At 40.1% G+C, this 21,272-nt stretch overlaps 2 protein-coding genes across 3 annotated transcripts in view; both read right to left on the bottom strand.

Annotated features, from left to right (window-relative positions):
• DYNC1H1 (dynein cytoplasmic 1 heavy chain 1) overlaps positions 1 to 9,636 on the bottom strand; it is a 42,401-nt gene extending 32,765 nt beyond the window's left edge. Inside the window, exons 1-14 of the mRNA XM_048950243.1 lie at positions 9,327 to 9,636; positions 7,024 to 7,111; positions 6,304 to 6,477; positions 5,831 to 6,086; positions 5,013 to 5,199; positions 4,541 to 4,812; positions 4,203 to 4,430; positions 2,370 to 3,446; positions 1,903 to 2,082; positions 1,243 to 1,392; positions 804 to 950; positions 535 to 675; positions 221 to 397; positions 9 to 119 (exon numbers count right to left, since the gene is read on the bottom strand). Coding sequence (XP_048806200.1) covers positions 9 to 119; positions 221 to 397; positions 535 to 675; positions 804 to 950; positions 1,243 to 1,392; positions 1,903 to 2,082; positions 2,370 to 3,446; positions 4,203 to 4,430; positions 4,541 to 4,812; positions 5,013 to 5,199; positions 5,831 to 6,086; positions 6,304 to 6,477; positions 7,024 to 7,111; positions 9,327 to 9,603 — 3,465 coding nt within the window. The 5' untranslated portion in view covers positions 9,604 to 9,636. The remainder of the gene's footprint in view (positions 1 to 8; positions 120 to 220; positions 398 to 534; positions 676 to 803; positions 951 to 1,242; positions 1,393 to 1,902; positions 2,083 to 2,369; positions 3,447 to 4,202; positions 4,431 to 4,540; positions 4,813 to 5,012; positions 5,200 to 5,830; positions 6,087 to 6,303; positions 6,478 to 7,023; positions 7,112 to 9,326) is intronic.
• Positions 9,637 to 13,485: 3,849 nt separating this feature from the next.
• The window catches only part of PPP2R5C (protein phosphatase 2 regulatory subunit B'gamma), a 75,668-nt gene continuing 67,881 nt past the window's right edge, over positions 13,486 to 21,272 (bottom strand). For both annotated transcript variants that reach the window (XM_048947568.1, XM_048947569.1), the window contains 2 exons: positions 18,962 to 19,078; positions 13,486 to 16,165 (listed from right to left, as the gene is read on the bottom strand). In XM_048947568.1, the coding sequence (XP_048803525.1) occupies positions 16,034 to 16,165; positions 18,962 to 19,078 (249 nt within the window). In that variant the 3' untranslated portion in view covers positions 13,486 to 16,033. The remainder of the gene's footprint in view (positions 16,166 to 18,961; positions 19,079 to 21,272) is intronic.

Raw genomic sequence — 21,272 nt, 5'->3', positions numbered from 1 at the left:
AGTCTTACCTTGGAAATTTGTGAATGAAACTCCGTCATATTCTGACCGAGCATCTGGCCAAATTTGCTGAGCACTTCCTTGTGCCAGGAGTCATACTTCAAGTTCACCTTTGATTGTACCTGCAGTTGAACAAGGTTACATAATAGTTATTAGTCCTGTTTTCTCTTACGCACCTCGAATTTTAATGCATTTGTCACAATCAATAACTGCAATTTCTTACCTTTCCATAGTCTATCACAACAGGTCCAAATTCCTTTCTAGTTTCTGCATTGTCAAATGTTCCTCTGGCCTTTCTTATCTGAACTAAAAGGGCTTGCCACTTATTTAGGTCTTCTCCAAGGCGGTTGTATATGTTTTCAGCCTGCATATCCCACAGGCACTGGTACTGCAGCCAAACCTAATAAAGAAATTTCACATTTCTAACTTTTCCAGTATATTTTAAAAGATGTTCCCTCCAACCCTGAAAATTCTTAATGAAAATGAGCAAAGTCCACATTCATCTAAGTGTAGCAATACGTAGTGCCAGCCTCCTACCTTGACGTACTGTTCCACCTCCGTCACAATTCCCTCAACAGCACGGTACGCCTCCTCCAGGGCTGCAAGGCCATCAGGCATCCTCGTTAATCCATTACGATAGAACTTCTCTTCCTCAGACAGCTCATAATGCACTCCAACCTGAGAATTACACGTGATATATATGAATTTTAGTGTACTTGCATTCAGTCCTTCAGTAACATGCCAATGCTGAATGCAATTAAGTGCAAAGCAAAAAGAACCGCTCAGATGTAGCTACCGACACTCACCTGGTATCTCTGACTTTGAATTCTTGGTAGTGACAGGATTACTGTCTGCCATGAAAACAATTCTTGATAAAGTTTGTACCTGCACTCTTCAATTGGTGGATTCAAGTATATCACCTGGTTGGTTATTCTTAGCTCGTGTACGATGTTCTGCAGAAACAGTGAACATAGTTCTACTGGAAGATGCTACTACAACCCATGCTGACACGAATTTGGGACTTCTTGAAGTAGCATGCACTCTTGGAAAGCAACTAACACTTATATGGGTGAAACTTAGTATTTCTTCAAAATCAGATGCAGAAAAAATGTTTACCTCCCATAAAAGCCAGAGCTAAAAATCACTACATTGAATAACCAGCAATGGAAGAAAAAAACAAATACCCCCCTCCCCACACACACATACACAAACAAAAAGCCACAAAACAAAGTACCGGTCACTTACCTTGATCTTAGGTTCTCCACCAGGCTTATGGCTCACTTGTGGAGCATCTGTATCCATGTCAACTTCTGCTTTGTCATCTGCTTGCCCCAGAAGAACTTGGGTCCAGGCTCTCAGTCCGGCTTGCAGGCGAACACCCAGGATTCTCTCAATCTACAGAAAGGAAGCCTCATTGGAGAACAGTTGCACAGTGTGGAGCCTCACTGTCAGCATATTCTGACACCAGATACACTGTGATGCCTCAAAGAACCAAGTGCTCCCTTACCAAGCTACTACATGCAAGAGGTCTAAGAGTTTTGGTAGGCTTTTTGGTGAACACCAACTCAAGGGTTCTGTTGTTGTTCTGTTGTCATGGACATAATGGAATTAAGCAAGTTTAACTGCTTTCAAATTGGCCTAGTGTGCAACAATTTTAAACACTACTAAGGTAAACAGATTTCACTACCAGCACAGAAAATGTTGCCCATCCCTTATTGACCTTACTGCTAAGCATGTTCTACACACTCAAACACAATCAGACTTGTTTCTTCCAAGGAACTTCCTGGAGTTCATTGATCCCAAAAGATAACAGCTGAAAACAAACAAGCATTCCATCATCTGCACAAATATTGCACCTGATTATATTTTTTCCTCCAAATAAATACTACATGATCTGAAACATACCTCCATATCCAGCTTATTGACCCAGATTGGCAAGTTTGAATATGAATGAAGATTTAAATCATCCACAGCTTTCTGGACCCTGTTCAAGATTTCAGAGAAAGTCTTGTGATCATACATGCATGTTTCCAGCGACCTCACTTCCAGGTCTATTTTCTCTTCAATAATCAGCAGATCATCCACCTAACGAAAAGGTTTAAGAAAAAAGACAGCATTTAGCTTGAGAGGTTAGAGAGACAACATCTATGCAAAAAATGGTCAGGTTTTTTTTATTTTGGATGCACTAGGTCAATCAATTTCAGTTCTACTAAAATATCCATTTAGCTGACCAATTTGTGTTAACTCAACTGATCACTTCACTGAAGAGCTACTGAAGCAATACTGAGCAGCTATCACAGTCCACTTTTGCTTAATGACTCATTAGTGGAGTACTAAAGTTCAGAATTTGAAAGATAAACGGTGTAACAAACCTTTTCCTGGAAACTGAAGACAGTCTCAGCCAAACGTTGCACATATGGATCAAGTTTGTATGACTCCCACACAAGTGCAATTCCTTCTGCAATCAAAGCCTGCACCTCCTTTTTCAAGCCAGCAACCAGAAGTGAGATAGTATTACGCTCTTCCACTTTCTCACATGTTCGTTCATATGTACGGACGCTTTCAATCAGGGAAATGGCAAATGGATAGAGCTGGTTTGCCTGGTGAGCTTTGTTGACAATTGCTAGAGGAACACGGAAACCCAGCCACTTCAGGTTTCGCACTTCTTTTGAAAGTGTAATTATCTCTGGAAGGAAGTTGACTTTCAGTTTTAGGACATTTCCACTTCGACCTCTAACACGAGTACTTTCAATGGTGAAGATACGACCAGACACGCCAAGATTGCGCTGCTGAACTTTTCTTGCCCAGTCATCAAAGATCTCTTGAGTGTTGAGCTTCATGCGAAAGCTATCTCCATCTTGCTTTAATTTCTGACCTTCTACATGGTTCTCCCAGCCTTTGCCAAGGACGTCCTCAACACGCTTCATGTAAGCAGTGAGCTGTCTATCAATCTGTTTTGCCCAAATTATGGACCCAGACACCGGAGGCAAGTCACGAACATGACTCATTTTACAAGCTTGACTTTGGGGGTATTGTACCTTAAATTTGTCATGAAGAGACTCAATGTCATCTTTCACACGCTGAATCAATTGTGTTTGATATTCACGAATGGCACCTCGAATGTGAGGCCTGACAAACAAGGCATTAAAACGAGAGAAGATCCTGAACATTTCATTGGCATTCTTTGCTGTACCAAGCTGGTCTCTCAGACGGGCGGTTATTCTTGTTTCAACCCTATCAATTCTTTCATCGTATCTTTTCATTGCCGCCTCCCAGGCTTCTGTACCTTCTTTGGAAACGTCTAACCCATCCACTTCCTTGACGTTCTCATAAGCGAGATTGACTTCTTCAATGGCATTAGCATCTGCAGCATCAAAAAGTACTTCTGCTACTTTCATATCTTGAGGTTCAGGTACATCTCCTTGATTTTGTTGGGCAACAGCAGTTACCTGCGTTAAAAAGCAGTTAATGAGTCAGCTGCCTCAAATTTTACCTAGGAATAGCTAAAGCCAGCCCATTCTAACAAGCACTGCAAAGTTACATGTTAGTACCCAAACCCTTAGCAGAGTTTTAGTAATATTTCAGATTTAAGTTCCATGAAGAACAGAACTAATTACCTTATAAACTTCCACCACTGTGCAGCATAAACTCATTTTTCACTATGCTCTAGCCAAGCTTGTATATATACATATATACACACACACATCTTACTGTGCACGTATATACACACTAATTAATCTCCTCTATTTTAAATCTCTTGCTATGCCTATCAACATGAATACGGTCACATAGGATGTCAAATATGTCAGAGTTAAGACTGAGACTTTTAGCAAGCGTTTTGGAAGGGAAAGTGAATTTCCAACTTGAAGAGCTGTTTCCTGAATTTGTATTTAACCTGACCACTTTAGAAAGAAGACCGGGTCTGCAGAAGCAGTCTCTGCCAGCCTGTAACTGAAGTTTCATTTCCCCTTCCCTTGCTACTCTTCTACAGAATTTTAGTACTACAGTACAACACGACAGAATGTTAAGACACACAATAAAACACCTGGGGGAAAAACTGAACAACTGACACCCAGATACCAGGACTAAGCATTTACAGTCACCTAGTTCAATCTAACACCCCCTTTCCTCCTCATCATTACATATATTGCCTGTAAGCAGGAAAGCACATAGCTCGTCTGCCTGGTAACAATCAAGATTATTACCTGAGGTCGCAAGACTCTCACAATGACTGCCCTCAGCTGCTCATGCTGGCGCCTGAATTTCCTCATTTGATCAAGACGAGACTGGAGTTTCCTATGAGCAGGACTGATACGCCACACCATCTTCAGGTTCTCTTCCCTTTTTCTTTTCACAATATCTCTCAGCAGAACTTGCAGCTTCTCATATTCATCATCCCAGGTTTGGAAAACTTCGAAGCATGCAACCATTACCTGAAGAAAGTTTCAAGATATGAACTTTAGCTGCCAAGTGAAGTATCTCTTTATAGTCACTACTCAATGCAAAAACACAGCTGCTGCCACTGCAAAACCCCAAAGCGTACCTTTTCGAACTCTTCATAGGCAACATGCATCAGTTTTCTGGTTCCCAACACTTTAAGCAGCTGAGAGCTCAGATCTCTTGAAATAGCCTCCACTAAACGCAATGCCCTTTGGATTGGATACTTTGTGTTTCTGATTTTTCTCAAATGGGTAAATATTGCAACAAGGGCCTGCCTTATTTTGTCTAGCTCAGTAGCAGACAGCAAGTCATTCAGCGGAAAATCTTTCATCAGTGGATTATAGTCATTCACAGTTTCCAGAGCCTGTTTTAGACCTAAAAGCAAAAGATGTTTTGATTTAGAACTTTTCATTTCGTTAATCCAATCTGCACAAGACAGTAGCTTTAATGAGACCAACATTCCTCTACAAAGCACTGTTCTTTGTACAACACTGACATTTCAGAACAGGTTTTCCAGAGAACATCTGAAGAACACAAAGATGATGGTAAAGAGATTTATGGAACAAATGTTTTACCTGTGTCTGTATCAAAGCTGACAGTAGCATGGAAACGTTTGCCATGCTTCAGAATATCCAGAGTTAAAAGAACCTCTGGACTTTCGCGTTTTTCCTGAATACGATACAAAGCACGCTCCAAGTTTAACCAGAAGCTGATCTCCTGCAACGCAGTGCCTGATGCAGGATCTCGATCTAGTTTGGTCACCTTAAAAATAAAGAAAAAAACAGGGAGTGAGGAAGGGAAAAAACCATTTCACTTACATGGTTCTGCTGCAAAACCTTGTTCTATTACTAAATATAACTGGGACATATAACATCTACTAGGATTTAATGTTTATTGTTCCCATGAAGAAAATAAAGAAGTAGGTGCTAATTCTGGGTGCAAAAAGAACAGCAGAGTTCCTTTGTGTAATAATAGGCAGGAGTACAACAAATTGTGAGACAGAAGTGGAGCAACTGCTCTGAAGTGGTTGTGGATGCACCGGGAGAAACATCAGAACAAAACAAAAGTCCTGTTTCTCTTAACTTGCTGTACAGATTTGAGGACTGGTTACAAACTTCACTGGGAAACTGCCAGTTATGTGCAGATGTTTTATCCAGTAGAGGTAACATGGTCACATTCTCAACTGCCTACAGAATAATTTATACTAGTCTCAACATTTAGACAAGGCTTAGTCTAGTCTAGAATTAGACCAGAGTCTTTGATGCCTTAGAAAAGCAGTCTCAGATATTCTGCACGTAGTGCTACATTACCAGTTTCACCATGAAGACACACAGTGGGCTTTTTCACGGTACTACACAGAATCTCCCACACAGTCTGGCACCTGTCTTCTTACCTTCTGTATCTCTCTAATCCAGCGATTGACTCCAGACTGCAGCTGATTGAGGAACAGTGGATCCTCAGCCTTCTCACCAAAATCTGTAACCTTTGGTTTTTCTCCACGTTCGTAGCACTGCTTGGCAACATTAGTAATGGTTGCATGAATTGGCAGACTAATCTCCGGAATTTCAATATTCTGCTGCAGATGCAAGAGGCCCATTTCAAGTTCTGCAATCTTCTTCTCAACTGAAGGAGCCATCTTATCGCCATCCCTGAAAGAGCACAGAGCGCTCTGTTTTGGCACAGAGTCAAAAAACCATCCTGGTCATCCCCCTGCCCCCATTCCTCTGGGTCAGCAGTAGCTTCATATACAACTACACACTTAAACGCTTTCACTTACGACTTGCCTTGGTCATCGTCTTTGCTGTTTCGCATTGAACACTTGCTTTTATCTGTTAGTAGGAAAGTGCAGCATTTATATTGAATTACCTGTCTGCTTTGCCAGACTCTCTGATATAGGACTTGAAAAAGGGAGCAACAGCACTGCTAATGAAAGAGTGTAGTGTTTCATACGGCGAATCTTCACTGAGAGTGAGCACTCGCAGCTGGAGCGACACTGGTTTGTCGGCATCAATCACTGGTGTGCGCTTAATGAATGCCAGGCTGCAGAACAGAGAGGAGAGTTTTACCATCTGAAACTTGGAGCCAGAACAGCTTTAACCCGACTGCAAGTTCAGTTCACAGGACGTAAATGCTAACCTCCATCTTATACTTTACAATCCTGCTTCTGGGGCTTGAAAACAAGGCTTCCAATAAACACATCTTAATTCTGAAGTATTCAGCTGTCACTACGCACCCACTGTACATGGACACTAGAGGCACTCACCTTAACAAGCTTCGTATAGAAATGCAACACGTAATGGCCAAACAAAAACATGAAATTACTGAACCCCAGTTGCAGGTGTGTTGTATTTATATGTATGCTCATGAAATAAGACAATTTCCTTTATGAATGTAACCTCAGAACTATTCGTTTTCTCAGTCCATCCCTTGTGATGCATTTGCTTTATCAGAGCCTACCCACTGAAAAGTCACTGCCCCCCTGAAAAGCACACTGCATGAAGCACGAGTAAATACTGATCATCTGCCTGCTAGTGTAGCTTTTGCTTCAATAGGGTAAAAACATCAAGATCTATTTTACTAACTCACCTGTTTGATTTTATTCCGTAATGTATGTCATTGCTGATACTGTAAGAAATGAACTCTTTTTCCTCTTCTCCTTCATCTCCCACATCCTCTGCAAAAAATACGCTACGTAAAAAACATTTTATTTTTAAAACCTCTGTTGTCCCCTCTCAAACATATTCTGCTACAACGTTTTCTAATCTTTAATTCCTACATCAACTTATCACACAAAGTAGTGGGAGTTAAATTCTACTTTGCAATATTCCTCACAGTCAGGATAGGTCCATTGGTTTTGTAGCACAACTCCATTCAATTTTCTAGGTTGCCACAAAAAAAAAAAACAAACAACAAAATAAAATAAAAAAATCAACACCTCCCTCCCCCCAAAAACAAGAAGCCCAACAACACCCCCCCCAAAAAACAGCAAAAAAAGCAACACAAAGCCCCCCCAAAAACAACAACAAAAAAAACCCAACAAAAAGAACCACCAAAAAGCCCCTCCAACCCTCAAAACAATGGACATTACAACAACCACACTGTCACCCCCTTTCTGCTTATGAAACTGAATGAAATCTTCTGGAATACAGGAAATTTAATGCATTTTTCTGCAGGAATATGCTCCAGGACAGCTACATTTCAGAAAGAACACTAAACAGTTACTTTTTTCCTTGTATGCTGCTTTGTATTTTCAGACTTTTTCTTTGAAAAGTGATTTAGAAATCAAGTCAGAACAAAAAGAGGAACACAATGCATCACAGCCCCCAGGGGCGATCAGGCAGTAGTGCAGCCCTTATCAGATGATGTAATTCCTGGGGATGTGGAGCTGTACTGCAATGCAGAGGTTTCTGTGCAGGCTACTCCCTGATGGGGGACACACCCTGACCAGATGCATTGCACTCTTCTCCCATTTCATCTGGCCCTGCATAGGAGGCACACTCTCAGGCTGCAACCTTGAGCACCAGGAGCCTGGCCAGACAACAATACCCCATCAGACACCACAGGAACCCATGTGAAAGCTGCTGGCAGGCTGCATAGCAAGTGATACTGCATAACGTTCCACTACTTAGAAACACAGCCTCTGTTCAGCTGTATTTGTAACCAGTAGCTTCTTGTGCCCAGATTTCAACAAAAATACTGCTTTTAACTGCATCAGAAAAAACATCTCTGTATGCTGCTAGATTGGATGCAAGGTGGGCTGGGTCAGGAAATCCGTCTTCCCCAAACAGCTGCTAACTCCAAACATACTGATGCAAGCAGCTTTTATGCACAATACACCAGCATTCAGCTTCTGCCACACACAGTAAGTGTCACAGAATCAGAACGGCCTGGGTTGAAAAGAACCATGACGATCATCTAGTTTCAACCCTCCTGCTATGTGCAGGGTCACCAACCACCAGACCAGGCTGTCCAGAGCCACATCCAGCCTGGCCTTGAATGCCTCTTTCAATGTGTGAAAACACGCCTGATCTCTAGTGCTTCACTGCTTTATTCTCAACGGAGCACAACCGGCCCCATGAGAGGACTTCAGAGATCACCCGCGCTGCCTGCTAACGCCGTGCAGACTCCTGTGAACCTCCTTAACGGCATACAGGTCTTTCGTCTAAAAATTCTGCCCGTCATCCCTGCTGAGCCGGGAGGGAGGAGGAGGATCTTGGGGGGAACGGCCCCAGCAAAGCCCGGATGCGGGACGCGACGCCGCTCAGCGCAGGGCGTTCACACAGCCGCAGACAGCAGGCATTGTTTAATGGCAAACTTCCGTGTTAGAAAGGGGCCTTACTCGTATTTTTTAGCATCCGTCACGCTAGATCCTGTGACCAGAAGGGCCTATTTAGGGACTGCTGACGGTCAACGGCTGCTGACTGCCTTAATAAAAAGCCACTTCTCAAACGAACAGAGCACATAAACCGCAGGAACGCCCCTCTGTCAGCCAGCCTGGCTGCGCTACGCAGCGCAGCACCCGGCGGCGTTTCTTAAACAACGACACCGCGCCCGGACTGAGGAACCCGGGGCGCTCCGACTCAGCACGGCGCAGCCCCGCTTGGGCAGCTCCAGCTCCGGCCCTTCTCGTCCCGCCGTTCCGGGCGGGCAGGCGGCAGGGAGGCGGGCACCACCTGCAGCGCCGCCAGCGCCTCTCCGGCGCCCGCCGTAGCAAACAAAGCGCAGCGGACTCCGGCCGCGGCGGAAGCAGCCACCGCCCGGCCCTTCGGCCCCGAGCAGAACGGCGGCGGAGCCCCGCAAGCGCCGCACCCGCCCTCCATCCCTCGCTCTCTCCCAGAGCCGCCATTTTGTGACGCTGTGATGGCGGCGGGAGCGGGCCCTCGCCTCACCTTTAAGGGTGGAGCGCTCCACCAGCACCGTGTGCACCTGCGGGTCGGAGAGGAACTTGCGCATATGTTCCACGGCACCCTTCTCCTCCAGGGCCGCCTCCAGCACCGCGGTGGCTTCGCCGCCATCCTCCAGCAGCAGCGGCACCAGCTTGCGCAGGTGCTTCTGCAGCACCGACACGTCGGCCACGTTCTGCACGGCCGAGCCCGACACCTCCATGCCGCCCTCCTCGCCGCCGCCGCCGGGGCCGCCGCCCGCGCCGCTGCCGGAGTCAGACATGCCGAGGCAGGAGGCACCGCCCGCTCCGGCACCGCCCGCCGCCTTATAAGCGACGCCCAGCAGCGCGGGGGAGCCTGGGAGGGGCAGGGCGCTCCGCCCCGGGGCCGGGCCGCACCGCTTGGCGCCGGGCCCGCGTGAGGCGTTGCGGCGGGGAGCGCTGCGCCCGGGGCCGCGCACTTTCCTCGTTTCTTAAACAAGAAGCAGTATTGTTTTATTTGACTGCTTCCTTCGGGAAGAGCGAAGGCGGAAAGCCCTCGTCCGCAGGCGCTGGGGCCGGGCACTATCGTCGATGACGCTCGGCTGCGGCTTTTCACCTTGGTCGCTTTATGGATCCAGCTCGTGCGTCAGCTTATTTGCAGCCTAATAAATCACCGAACGGCTTCTGGGGGAAGGGACCTTACGCATCGTGCAGTTCCACCCCTTGCTGCAGGCCTTGGAACACGTCCAGGGATGGAACAGCCACAGCTCTTGGGCAGACAGGCCAGGGCCTCAGCCCTCAGCGTGAAGAATTCCTTCCTGCCACCTCACCTAAATCTACCCTCTAGTTTAAATCCTTATCACATCTCTTCCCCCCTCCCCCCTTCTTAAGCCCCTTTTACTTAGTCTCCCTGTAGCCTCAGAGCCTTCTCCCCTGAGCAGTAGGTAGCCAAGTCATCTGAGTGTTCTATTTAATATGCCATTAACCGTGTTCTTCAAGTGTTTGGTACAACACTCCCGTTTTCCATCTGAAGGCCAGCCTGTTCACACACACTTTCTTCTATAAGTTATGCTTTTAGGATTAGACTAAATAAAGGAAAAAAAAAAAGCTGTGTCAAGGCTGAATTCTACTGAAGATCCATAGCTAGGCCCTGCCTTGCTGCTTCCCACCGGGGGAAATAGCCACCTATCGTATCCACACAGTAAACATCAGATCAGGCAAGGATCCAAAAAAACACAAGTTTAAATGAACACCTTGGCTCAAGCATAACCTGGAATCTCAAAGAAGGTAGCTGAAGCTAGGCAGCATGCTCACTCTTCTAAACAGCTGTCATCTGCTGCACCAAAATGTCACCACCTTTGAGGCTTACAAAGGAAGATACAATATCATTAATCTAGAATTGCTGCTGGGAAGAAATAAGGAAAGTGAAGTAAGGAAGTACAGAGGAGAAAGCAGGACAGAGACAGGAAATAAGAATTGCAGTAATTATTTATATCAATTACTGCCAAAATGCACCCCCCCTTTCCCCCCCCAAAAAAAGCAGTATTAAGAAAAAGCCTAAAAACCAGCAAGTCTTACATTTAAGGACAAATTAAATACTTCACAAGGCCATATAGTAAAGAAGAAGACTAGGATTCTGCTATGTTAAGTGCCAGACTACTTCCAACTAAAAAGCAGTTTAGATTAGTCGCTTTCTATTTCTTTAATCACCACACCTTCATCTACTGTGTGAAGGGAAGTTAAAGGGGCTGAGAAGTGCTTTGAGTTAAAGGAATCCAAAATAAAAGACAAGATAAACTAGTTTTTTTGGTTGTTTCTTTGTTTTCCCCTGCACAAGTTATCAGGCAGCATTAAAGCATGCAAAGAACAGGCTTTAGTTTGCTCAATCAAGGTGAACAACAGTTTGGTATCTACTGGAGGTAGATCGAGGCAGTCATTTTAGTAATGGAACAAAAGAAAGCCTCAGAATTCCAAAGGTCTACAGAAGCTTCCCACAGGCACAAAAGAAAAAAAATTAGGAGATTTTATTTGTCATGATTTGGTACATTTTTGAAGGCCAGTTGCCTGAGTTACAGAAAATCAGATGTTCCACCCCCCTCCGTTCTGATGCTAACATTTTCCTTCAGTGATTTCACCAATCTTTCAACTCTGTATCTTCTCATATTTGCGACGTACTTTTGAGATTTCTTAAAATTCAATACTGTAATACTCTCACTCACCTTTACGTCATTGAGTGAACAGTGGAAAATAATTCACAGATGTTATTTATAAGAGGAGAATAATAGTATTCAGTAAATTTAAGCCAAATCCCTACTTTCATATTAAATGGCAAGTGATAAGCAGCATTTGGAGCACTGTAAATCACTGTGCAATAATTGCTGGGGATTAGTTGAAATATAACGTCTCAATTAAGCAATGTCTGAAATAGGGAGACAGGGTACTGAACTAAGATCTGATGGACAAAACAAGTGAAGTGGGGATTGAAAAGGAGAAAAAAGGAGCTTGTCACCACAGGTAGAAGTTATTCATCAACTCATATTACACATTCAAGTGAAATGCACCGTGCTTATCTTGTAAGTTTAAACGAATGGGAAACAACCAACCAACCTTTCTGCATCATATTTGCATTTCTTCCTACTCTCAACTCTTCCCACCTAGGTGCAGTTTGCCTGTATCACAACTCACTGACATCTGCCAATTCATTTCAATTTCTGAGTGGAGCCGTGCCAAACCAGCCCATTTCTCTTCTGCAACTTCATCATCATGGAGACCAATTTCAGCAAACGATAAAAGTTGTTCATTTCCCTGCATTTGGTAGTACTTGGGTAGTATTTGAGACCAAAATAAAGCAAAAACAACAAAAATAATCCACCAAAAAACCCACAAAAAACAAGCACTTGTTTCCCCCATCTCTGGCTCTTATGGAGCCAGCGTACTCCATAAAAGCATACTCATTAGTACAGCAAGACCTTCACACCAGGGTGACTCCTCTTAGTGTGGTCTTCTGGACCACAAGAATGCCTAATATAGCTTGAAGCAAAGTATGCGAATGCTCCCTCCTCCCTTGTATCAAAACATTGGAAGCTCTCCCCTCGAAACCCTTAGGCTGGATGCTTACGTAGCTTCACACTTTGTGCAGCCCTCCACTCATGCAGGAGTGAATGCAGTCCCAGGATGAAGGGGTTCAGAGAAAGGAAGCTTCAATCATGCTGCTCTTCAATTATGTGAGAAAGGAATGATGTATTATTAACTTCCATAGCTGTACAGTAAATTCCCCCATGGGAATTTTTTTCATACATAGCATTTAACTAGATCAAAGTTTTACCTCATAAGGTAAAGACAGCATAAGCCAAGTCTCATCTTTTCAAAGAAGTCCAAATCCAGGGAGATCCCAAACCAATCAACCAAACTGATATACATATACTTTGTTAGGGCCTTCTGTTTGGGGATAAAATGTAATACATAAACCAATAACCATTTATTTGTTTCAAAGTCAGAACTTTTCTGATATTCCTGCCACCTGGCCACTTACCTACACACTATAATCTCCTTAATTTTTTGGCTACTTCATTCGAAGCCTGTCAACATAAATGTTACAAGGGAAAATACAGAACAGAGGATCTTCTGTATCTGTAGTCCGGAGATTTATCGAGTTCTTTTCAGTACTGATAACTGTTCTTCAAGTTGCTTGCTTTTTTCTACAGAATAACCATTACTTCCTGTTATTTTGTTAATACTACCAACATCAGTAGCACTCCCACTTTTTTGTGAAACTTACACAATTCTTTCATTCCCACAGGCTATTCTTCAAATTATGATAATCTGAACATCCCCCCCCTCCCCCCAAAGGCCCTGTGCTGGATATATTTTCATGATGAGCAAAGTAAAATTCACATGTTCTTTATTTGTCCATATAACACACCATTAATTTTTTTTTTTTTTCTTTTTAAATTAGATAAAAGCAAAATTAAATGGCAGGTGTATGAAGTCCTTCTGAAACAATGCCAGAACAAAAAAACTGAATTACAAAATGTTAAAAAATATGTTGGTACATTTGAACTTAACATTCCACTACTGCATAATGTTACAGATATTGTCTAATGAAAAATAATTGTGCCACTTACCTATTTTTGCTGTTTCTAGGAAGTTTTTATTCTGTACATAGGACGATTCTGTACAAAATATGAAGTCTACATTTTTATTACTTATTACCATAAAACAAAGTACAATGTATGTACAATATTAAAATGAAGCCATACTGAAGCCACACTAAAAAGACACTTGTAATATTACTTTTGACATTCCTGATGTACAGGTGTAATTTTGGAGAACAGGGAAAGGTGTCAAACACAGAACTTTATGAAGAACCACAGTCACCAAAATTCTACTTTAATTTTTCTTCCTTTTTGTTGTTGTTGGCTTTGTTTTTTTGTTGTTGTTCTTTTTTTTTTTTTAAGGATGGTTCAGTAAAGGATTATAAATATACAATTATTGATAATAAACATGCTAAACAATTAGTGGTGACAGATTTTGGAATATTGCCTAATAAAATGTCAAGTGGCCCCAAACTTAAAATATGAATCTATATGAAATTTAGGTGTCTAGAAATAGCATATTTCTATTTCTTTTTGGTGAATGTTTATCTTCAATAAAGAACAGAAATTAAATTTAGACAGTGAAAAATGTTCTTATACGTTGAGCATCACACAGTCGATCAAACATTGATATACATTTTTTTTTCCTTCCCCTCCTCGGGTAACATAATTCCTTCCAGCAACCTCTTGCACAAACATACTGAACACCCAAAATCAAAGGTAACTGATAATCTACCAGCTAAAGATGGAAGTTCAAACAATGGTATATCAAAATACATAGACACTGCTTTACACAATTAAAAAAGCACCCTTTTTCCCTCAAAAGGAGAAGGCATCTTTAAACTGTTCTAATAGAGTTTATCCTTATGGTAAAGCATAATCTGTTTCAAGTTTTACAGGAAATGTTTCAGACGCAGTGGACATTCCACTTATAGGTTGGGTTGGTCTTTAAATTTAGTTCTTGTAAGCCAATATCTACTGCTGACAATTTTCTTCCAATAGACCACAAATATTGGAAATTGTATGTTAAATGCAACCAACAAACAGCAGGCACAGCATCTGCACAAGGTTACTACGAATGTCTGCTTTGTGCAATATCTTTATGGATGCAGGAGACATTATACTTCCTTAAAAAAGGAAACAAAACTATTTTTAAAGAAGCCACATTTTTATCTCTTTATGCATCAAGACATTAAACATTAAGTTATATCATGTTACTGCCAGAGACAAAGGAAACTAATCACCCATTTAGAATAGCAGAACACATTTCAAACAGCTTGTAAGCAGGATAAGTAAGTCAAAATACTGGCCACCCTGAGAGAAATCAAATATTGAAGACAAAGAACTATATTTTAAAAAAGATTTTCCTCCCGTGCTTTTCCATCCACAACAAAAAGCTCAATACATGCAAGTAATCTTGTGGAATATATAGCAGCATTTGAAGATCATCAGCAATTCAGATGCGTTTTCAGTTCACTTGTGAGGTGTATTTGCAGCACATGTGCTCTTTACAACAACAAAAATATTTTCACAATAAAGTTATGGTCACGATCTCCCCAGCTCTTAGACTCAAAAAAAGAAGCAAAATGGAATTCAACTGTCTGTTCTTTTTCTCCTTTTACTTTGTCCTAAGCTTGTGAAGTTTTGTTTCCTGAAAGGCTATGCTCATCTTTCAGATAAAAACTGATGCAGCTGAAATGACACAAAATATCTGCCATGGAATACTGAACTCTTAGAGCCCAAGAAAAATGCTGAGTATTAAAAGCTCAGATAAGGGAGAAAACAGTGAAAGAGTATTTTATTGACTTGGAAAAAAAAAAAAACAAAATGAAATTTTATATTCAATCTGTTCCCAGTCATAGTAAACACTTGTTTGGTTTTTTTTTTTAGGAAAAATTATTCTACCAGTTCACTTCTGGAATACTGGTGCCATATAATATACTGAAGACTGGAAAATATGGCTTTAAATATACATAAAGTATTAGGACATGGAATATATATATACTTATATATATATATATATATATATCTTTATCCTAAGTAAAGGAGAAATGAATTTACAGAACCCTTAAAAGGAATCATGATCAAGGATTGTCATGACAGGTACCAGTTTGTAAGCCATGTTTTATAGTACGAAAGAATAATCACGTACTTTCAAATCTGCTGGTATATTACAAGATAGCAATGTGGAAACAACTATAAAGTTGACAAATCCTACAAAAGGTTTAATACTCAAATTTGATATAATTTTACTTTTGAAAATGCACATTTATCATTAGTACCAACTATTGGTCATTCATTTATTTAGATGGAATTAGTTTACAGAATGCTCTTCTCAAACGTGATTATAAAAACTGCATGTTATCAGCCAGCTGGTACTACGATAACACCTCCAGGAAATTGTGTCCACTTGATTATTGTCAACCCAATATTCTGCATACGGAACTGGGTCGTTTACCATTGTTTGAACTACTAATCTTGAGCTGCATACTTTTAAGTTATTGCCTACAGAACTGGGTTGAAGAAAACTTTGACTTTGTGTGTAACCAATAGGTATGGCACAAAAAATTAAGTTCTACTGTAGAACTGAGTCCAGAAAAAAAACTGTTCCTCCAAAATAATATTTCACTGTAATAGCTTAATGCCCATCATGTGATATTAATTCATCAGCTCTGCAATGTGATTCCAAGGCTTTCATGGTATAGATATCCTGAGGCAGTTCTGACTTGCGTCGCACGAGAGGACGATCTTTTTTCTGATCTTTCTGTGCCTGAAACCAAAGTAGAACAAACTTGACAAAAAATGTTACTTCCTGAACATTAAAATATTCCTTGCACATCCATCTTTACTTTCTGGAATGAAATTCTTACCATCTCCTTTTTATGCCATCACCTGTCTAGTTTTAAGTCTTGAAACTTTTTTTATTTTCATTATTTTTTTCCTCCACAAAAAAACCAAAAAACTGAGCATCCCTAACAAACTAGAGCTACCAGCAATCACAGCATTACTACTGTGACAGTCACTTGATTATAACTGCTCTTAAAGTAAAACTCTGACCTCTCTTCTCTTACCATTTTTCATTTTGTGTATCTTTACATCCAAGACAAACAATCCTAACTTTTCCCATGCTTGTTTACTCGCACCATTCACACACCTGAATTCATAGGATTCTCCCATATTACTTTACTAATGCTGTATCAAAACCAGATAGTATTGACAGTATATTTTTCAACTACATAAGGGTATTTTCTTGCAGTCTCTACGTCCTTCTAATCTACCCCAATTTGGTTAATTAATATTTATTCTTTTTCTTTAAATTATACTCAGTCTATGTAGGAGCACAAGGTCAGTAATTCCTTTCTGCAAATATTCTTTTCACCCCCCTGCCCCCAGCTCCTCTTCCCAAGCTGTTACACTTCACATACATTTGAGCTCATTAGATCTGCACTGAAATTTTTCACTCCATACAATTTCTGTTAAGCCACACAGCTGCAATCCGCAAATGGCATCATTTCAGATTCACATTCCTCCCCTGTAGTGAATGCTATAATTCTTTCCTGATAAATCTGACATGCTGCTCTTTCATTCTTCTCATTGGGAAAAATAATTTTTATTTTTCCTCCACCTTTGTTCCCTAAACAGCCTTATAAAAGGAATTCTACACTTAAAAATAATTTATGGCCCTTATAAAAACCAAGCAGCTTTTACTTTGCCTTTTGTTTTTTCACAAGCATCTTCAGTAAGTTACTAAAGCACTGATCAAGTTGTATCATACCAGACTATTCACTACGCTCGCAATCTGGGCAAGAAAAACAGCTGCTGGTAGACCTTCCTCAGCCATTCCATCTCTTCTTCAATATCGACACTCTGCGTAAAGCCTTACTTTCAATGACACTGTATAGATCTTTGCACTGTTCCTCACTTCTGATGTTTTATTTTTAACTTAAAAAAAAATAAAAATTAAAAAAACCCCTTCGTGCTGACTTTTTTTTTCCTGGGAAGCCAGTTTAGCTTGTTTTAGTATCAGTTTTCTTTGGTACTTGAGCAACGGATAAGTCTCTCTCCAGTCTGCAATCACAAATGCCACTGCATACCTAGCCTGCTGTCCACAGTACCCCACAGCCCCTCAGTCCTTTTCTTATCACATGAGCCAATGATCAATCTCCTTGCAGGCTTCATACTTAAAGATTTCTGTAAGTTTATGGTTTTGTGTTTTTTTTTTTCTTTTTTTTTTTTTTTCAACTCCAGTTTCAAACTGTCCTGTTCACCCAGTTAAGACAGGATCTTTATCTTTGAGAAATAGGTTTAGAGCTCTTCATCATTTCATTTACTTCTTGCACCCTTTTCTAATGGAGAAATGCAGGAAAGCATGCACCTGGGTAGATGGTTAAAGAACACTTAAACTGTTCTCAACAACTCCAAAACTTAATTTCACCACTTTTCTCTTTTCCATTAGCTTTTACTGCAAACTGCTTCAGAAATGAGTGTTTAAAAGGTAGCCATCACAGAGTATAACTTAGAGGTTTATTATTATTAACTTCAACCTACTGAATTCAAAATCACATATTTCTTAGAATAGATGAAATATAGTATTGCAGAATAATTTTAGTTGTTTAATTAATGGAATTTTAAGTAATGAAAGAGGTAAAGTCCACGTTATGTTTATTGTAATTAAGTTCCTTGTTTGATATTTTCATTCAAATTAAGACTTTATCTCTGATCTCAATCCCTCACCTTGACATCACTGCTCTGATCTTAAACTTTGCTGTATATAGAGGTACTCAGACTATTGATATTTTACCAGATATCTGAGTAATACTGTAGTGCTTGCTCCCTGTATCCCCATCACTTTCCATTAGTTCCCAGTTCAAATAGTTCTCCAAAGCTCTAGTTCTAATGCTGGGACTCTGCTTCCACTTATGTTAATTAAAAAAACACTTGGAGATCACTAATAGTTAGCTAAAGACAGAAGACTAGAATGGCCTTGAGTCTCCTTGTCTTTTTGTAGGTAATGGAACGTTACCAGACCGTGAATTGGGAAAGACAGCCTATGTGTGTAGGCAAGGAAATTTACATGGTGGACACTTCACAAGTTCTGTCAAAACACTGTAGGCTTTAGCCAAAATTGTGAATAACAGATAAAAGAAATGTAATCCCTAGTATCTCACTATTTTATAAGTTCTCCTTATTAAAGACAAAACTGTTATGTAGTTGAGAGATTTATACATTTTTAATTCTGCTTAGGGGAAAAGCGCTGCTTCTGCTATGACTCAGCTAATTTCTAAGTTGAAAGGAAATGAAATCTTTTGTAGAATATCTCAAGAGGTTTTCATCAGATCCCTAGACATGAGAAATGTAACACCATATTCCTTGCTGCTCTATTATCACTTTAAAGTAGCAGCTGTAATGAAGTTTCTTATTGCAAGACACAAAAGTTAGAGATGAAAATATAGCTAGTTTACCTCTGGAATTAACCAAAAAAATCCAGAATTAAGAGCAACTGCCAGATTTATCATTTGTTAATACAATTTGTAAAGGGTACTTTATTATCTTCACATAACCTTACCTGACAAGCCTCTTCTTTCACTGTCTTTTTCAGCATCTGCAAATCTTCAATTAAAGGCCCATCTGTTTCCATTGCAACTGGACTGTTCAGCAAGCTCGTGTCACTATACGTTGGGTACTAATAAAATGCAAAGGGTTAAAATAATCATTCTGAATAGCAGTAACTAAATACTAAGAGTGATTTAGAGCACCTTAACGCTGCAATTATTGGAGATTAGCTTCAACATCTTATGCTTCCAGGTACCAAGGAATAATTTTTTTCCTAAGTGTACGTAAAAGATGGAGAAAAATGGAACTCCAGTGTTTCCATTCTGGCATACATGTCCCATTGAAAAATTACACTTTATCTGAGACTTAATTTTAAAGCATATTCATATTTTGCCAATTTTTGGCAGCTGAAGACTCATTAATACACTGTCTAGTGATTTCTGTCTAGTGATTTAAGAACAGTGTGACAGCACAATGATTTTTATTGCTGGTGCAATTTTGTATTTATAAAAGAAAAGACACAGTTTAAAAGATTAAGTTACTATAGACAAAAACCTTTAAAGTTAAGTACTTACATAGGACAGAAAATTTTAATAAAGCAGCCATACAAGTGCTTTGGGAATTAAAAAATTATGTGAAAACACTCATAGTATCTGAAACTTGCTGTTCAATAATCTCAATAGTTTATCAATAGGTTAAGTTTGATTTAACTCCTGTGAGGCTTAAGTGGTCTTTAAATAAAAACTCATTTATAAGCACACTTTCTCATCTATTTGTCTTCATAGATATTTTAGTATCTGTGCCAGTAACATCATACATATAAGATAATAAAAAAAATCTAATCAGCAGGGGTTGTAATATCAAGATCTAAAATTTTAAAGTGTATTCTGTTATGCAAAGTCAGGAATAGCTCTGAACAACAAGAACTGTTAGTAATTAAAAATTAAGGGAGTGTTAATAAATTCAGGGTGGAAGGGGGAATTGCTAAAATCCATTATATAGACTGCAGTGTTCAAATTAATCATTTTAAATCACTTGTCATTATCACCTCTCTTCAAGCAGGCTATGCAGAATATATGGTATACAGGCTGTGCTACCCAGCTTCAGAAAGCACACTGAATGACAAGAATTGCAAAAACTAGCAATTTTATACTTCAGAACTGTAGATTTTACTACCACGAGTCTATTCATTTATTTAGACAGGCACAGTTCACCATTTGTGACAGCAAATGACCATCTCTATCAAGCACTCTTGAACCAAGTCTTTTGTATGACATTAGAGAACGTTGTGTCAGCGAAAGACAACCACTACTTTCAAGCACATGGCTTTTCTAAAACTCATTTGACTCTTCTATTGTTAGGCTGATTTTTAACATTTTTTATTTGAGCAGTTTAGTAACTGTTCCCTGGTAGAAATGCTCTAAGGGGAAAAAACATTTATGAAATTCCTTCTCTTTAGGAAAAATATGACCCCATACTTGGTTTTAGAACACCAATGAGATCATAAAGTGTCCTGCTTCCTTTTATCATTGTTCACTCTTCTACCACTCAGGCTAAGCTGCTGCAAAGACACAGCACAGTAAGTTGCTTTCTGCAGTAATCTACTTGCTGAGAAGTAATAGAAATGGGTTTTTGTTTTTTTTGCCTACAACAGCAAATTAGTGACTGCGATAAGGAAAAAGACTTTCAGAAAATGAATGAATAAATAAAAAGAGAAGCGGCATTCTCCAAGAAATGAGAGTGGGTGAGGGGAATTCAGGCTGAATCATCACCTTCTCCCATGATGTCAAGATAAGCAATCTAAAGGAAATTTTCTTTATCAATATTTTAATCATGTCAGCTCACAGGTACTTGACAGGACATTTCCTTTTCAGTAAGAATCTGATGTGCACATTCACCAAGTGACTAACCCATAGCAAATATGAGAACAAATGCAGTAGACAAGAACGTACAATTTTAGTTTAATTCATTTGACACAGAGGAAAACTGAGCAGTCATAACTCACAGTTTGCAGAAAGATCTCTTTTGTAATATATTGTGTGCAAAACAGCTTTCAAAGAGAAACCAATTATGGCCTCTCTATGTTTTCCGTAATTTTGCACAATAACTTTTCAAACCGCAATACAGTAAATCTCCTATTATAAGAAAAGGAAAAAGTACTTCACATCATATTTTTCAGAAACCTTTTTTCTTATTAAAGAACTACTTGCACAAGAGAAAGGTTACAAATTTTAAAGTACTTTTATTGTATATCTTTCATAATACAATTAATGAAATTGTTTTATTTCCATGACCAGTCAGACCTGTTTCCCCCACTGATATTT

This window comes from Lagopus muta, chromosome 6 (genome assembly GCF_023343835.1).
Source record: "Lagopus muta isolate bLagMut1 chromosome 6, bLagMut1 primary, whole genome shotgun sequence".
Classification (NCBI taxonomy): Eukaryota; Metazoa; Chordata; class Aves; order Galliformes; family Phasianidae; genus Lagopus; species Lagopus muta.
The sequence above is the reverse complement of the archived record's forward strand: the minus strand, read 5'-3'. Positions and strand labels throughout refer to the sequence as shown.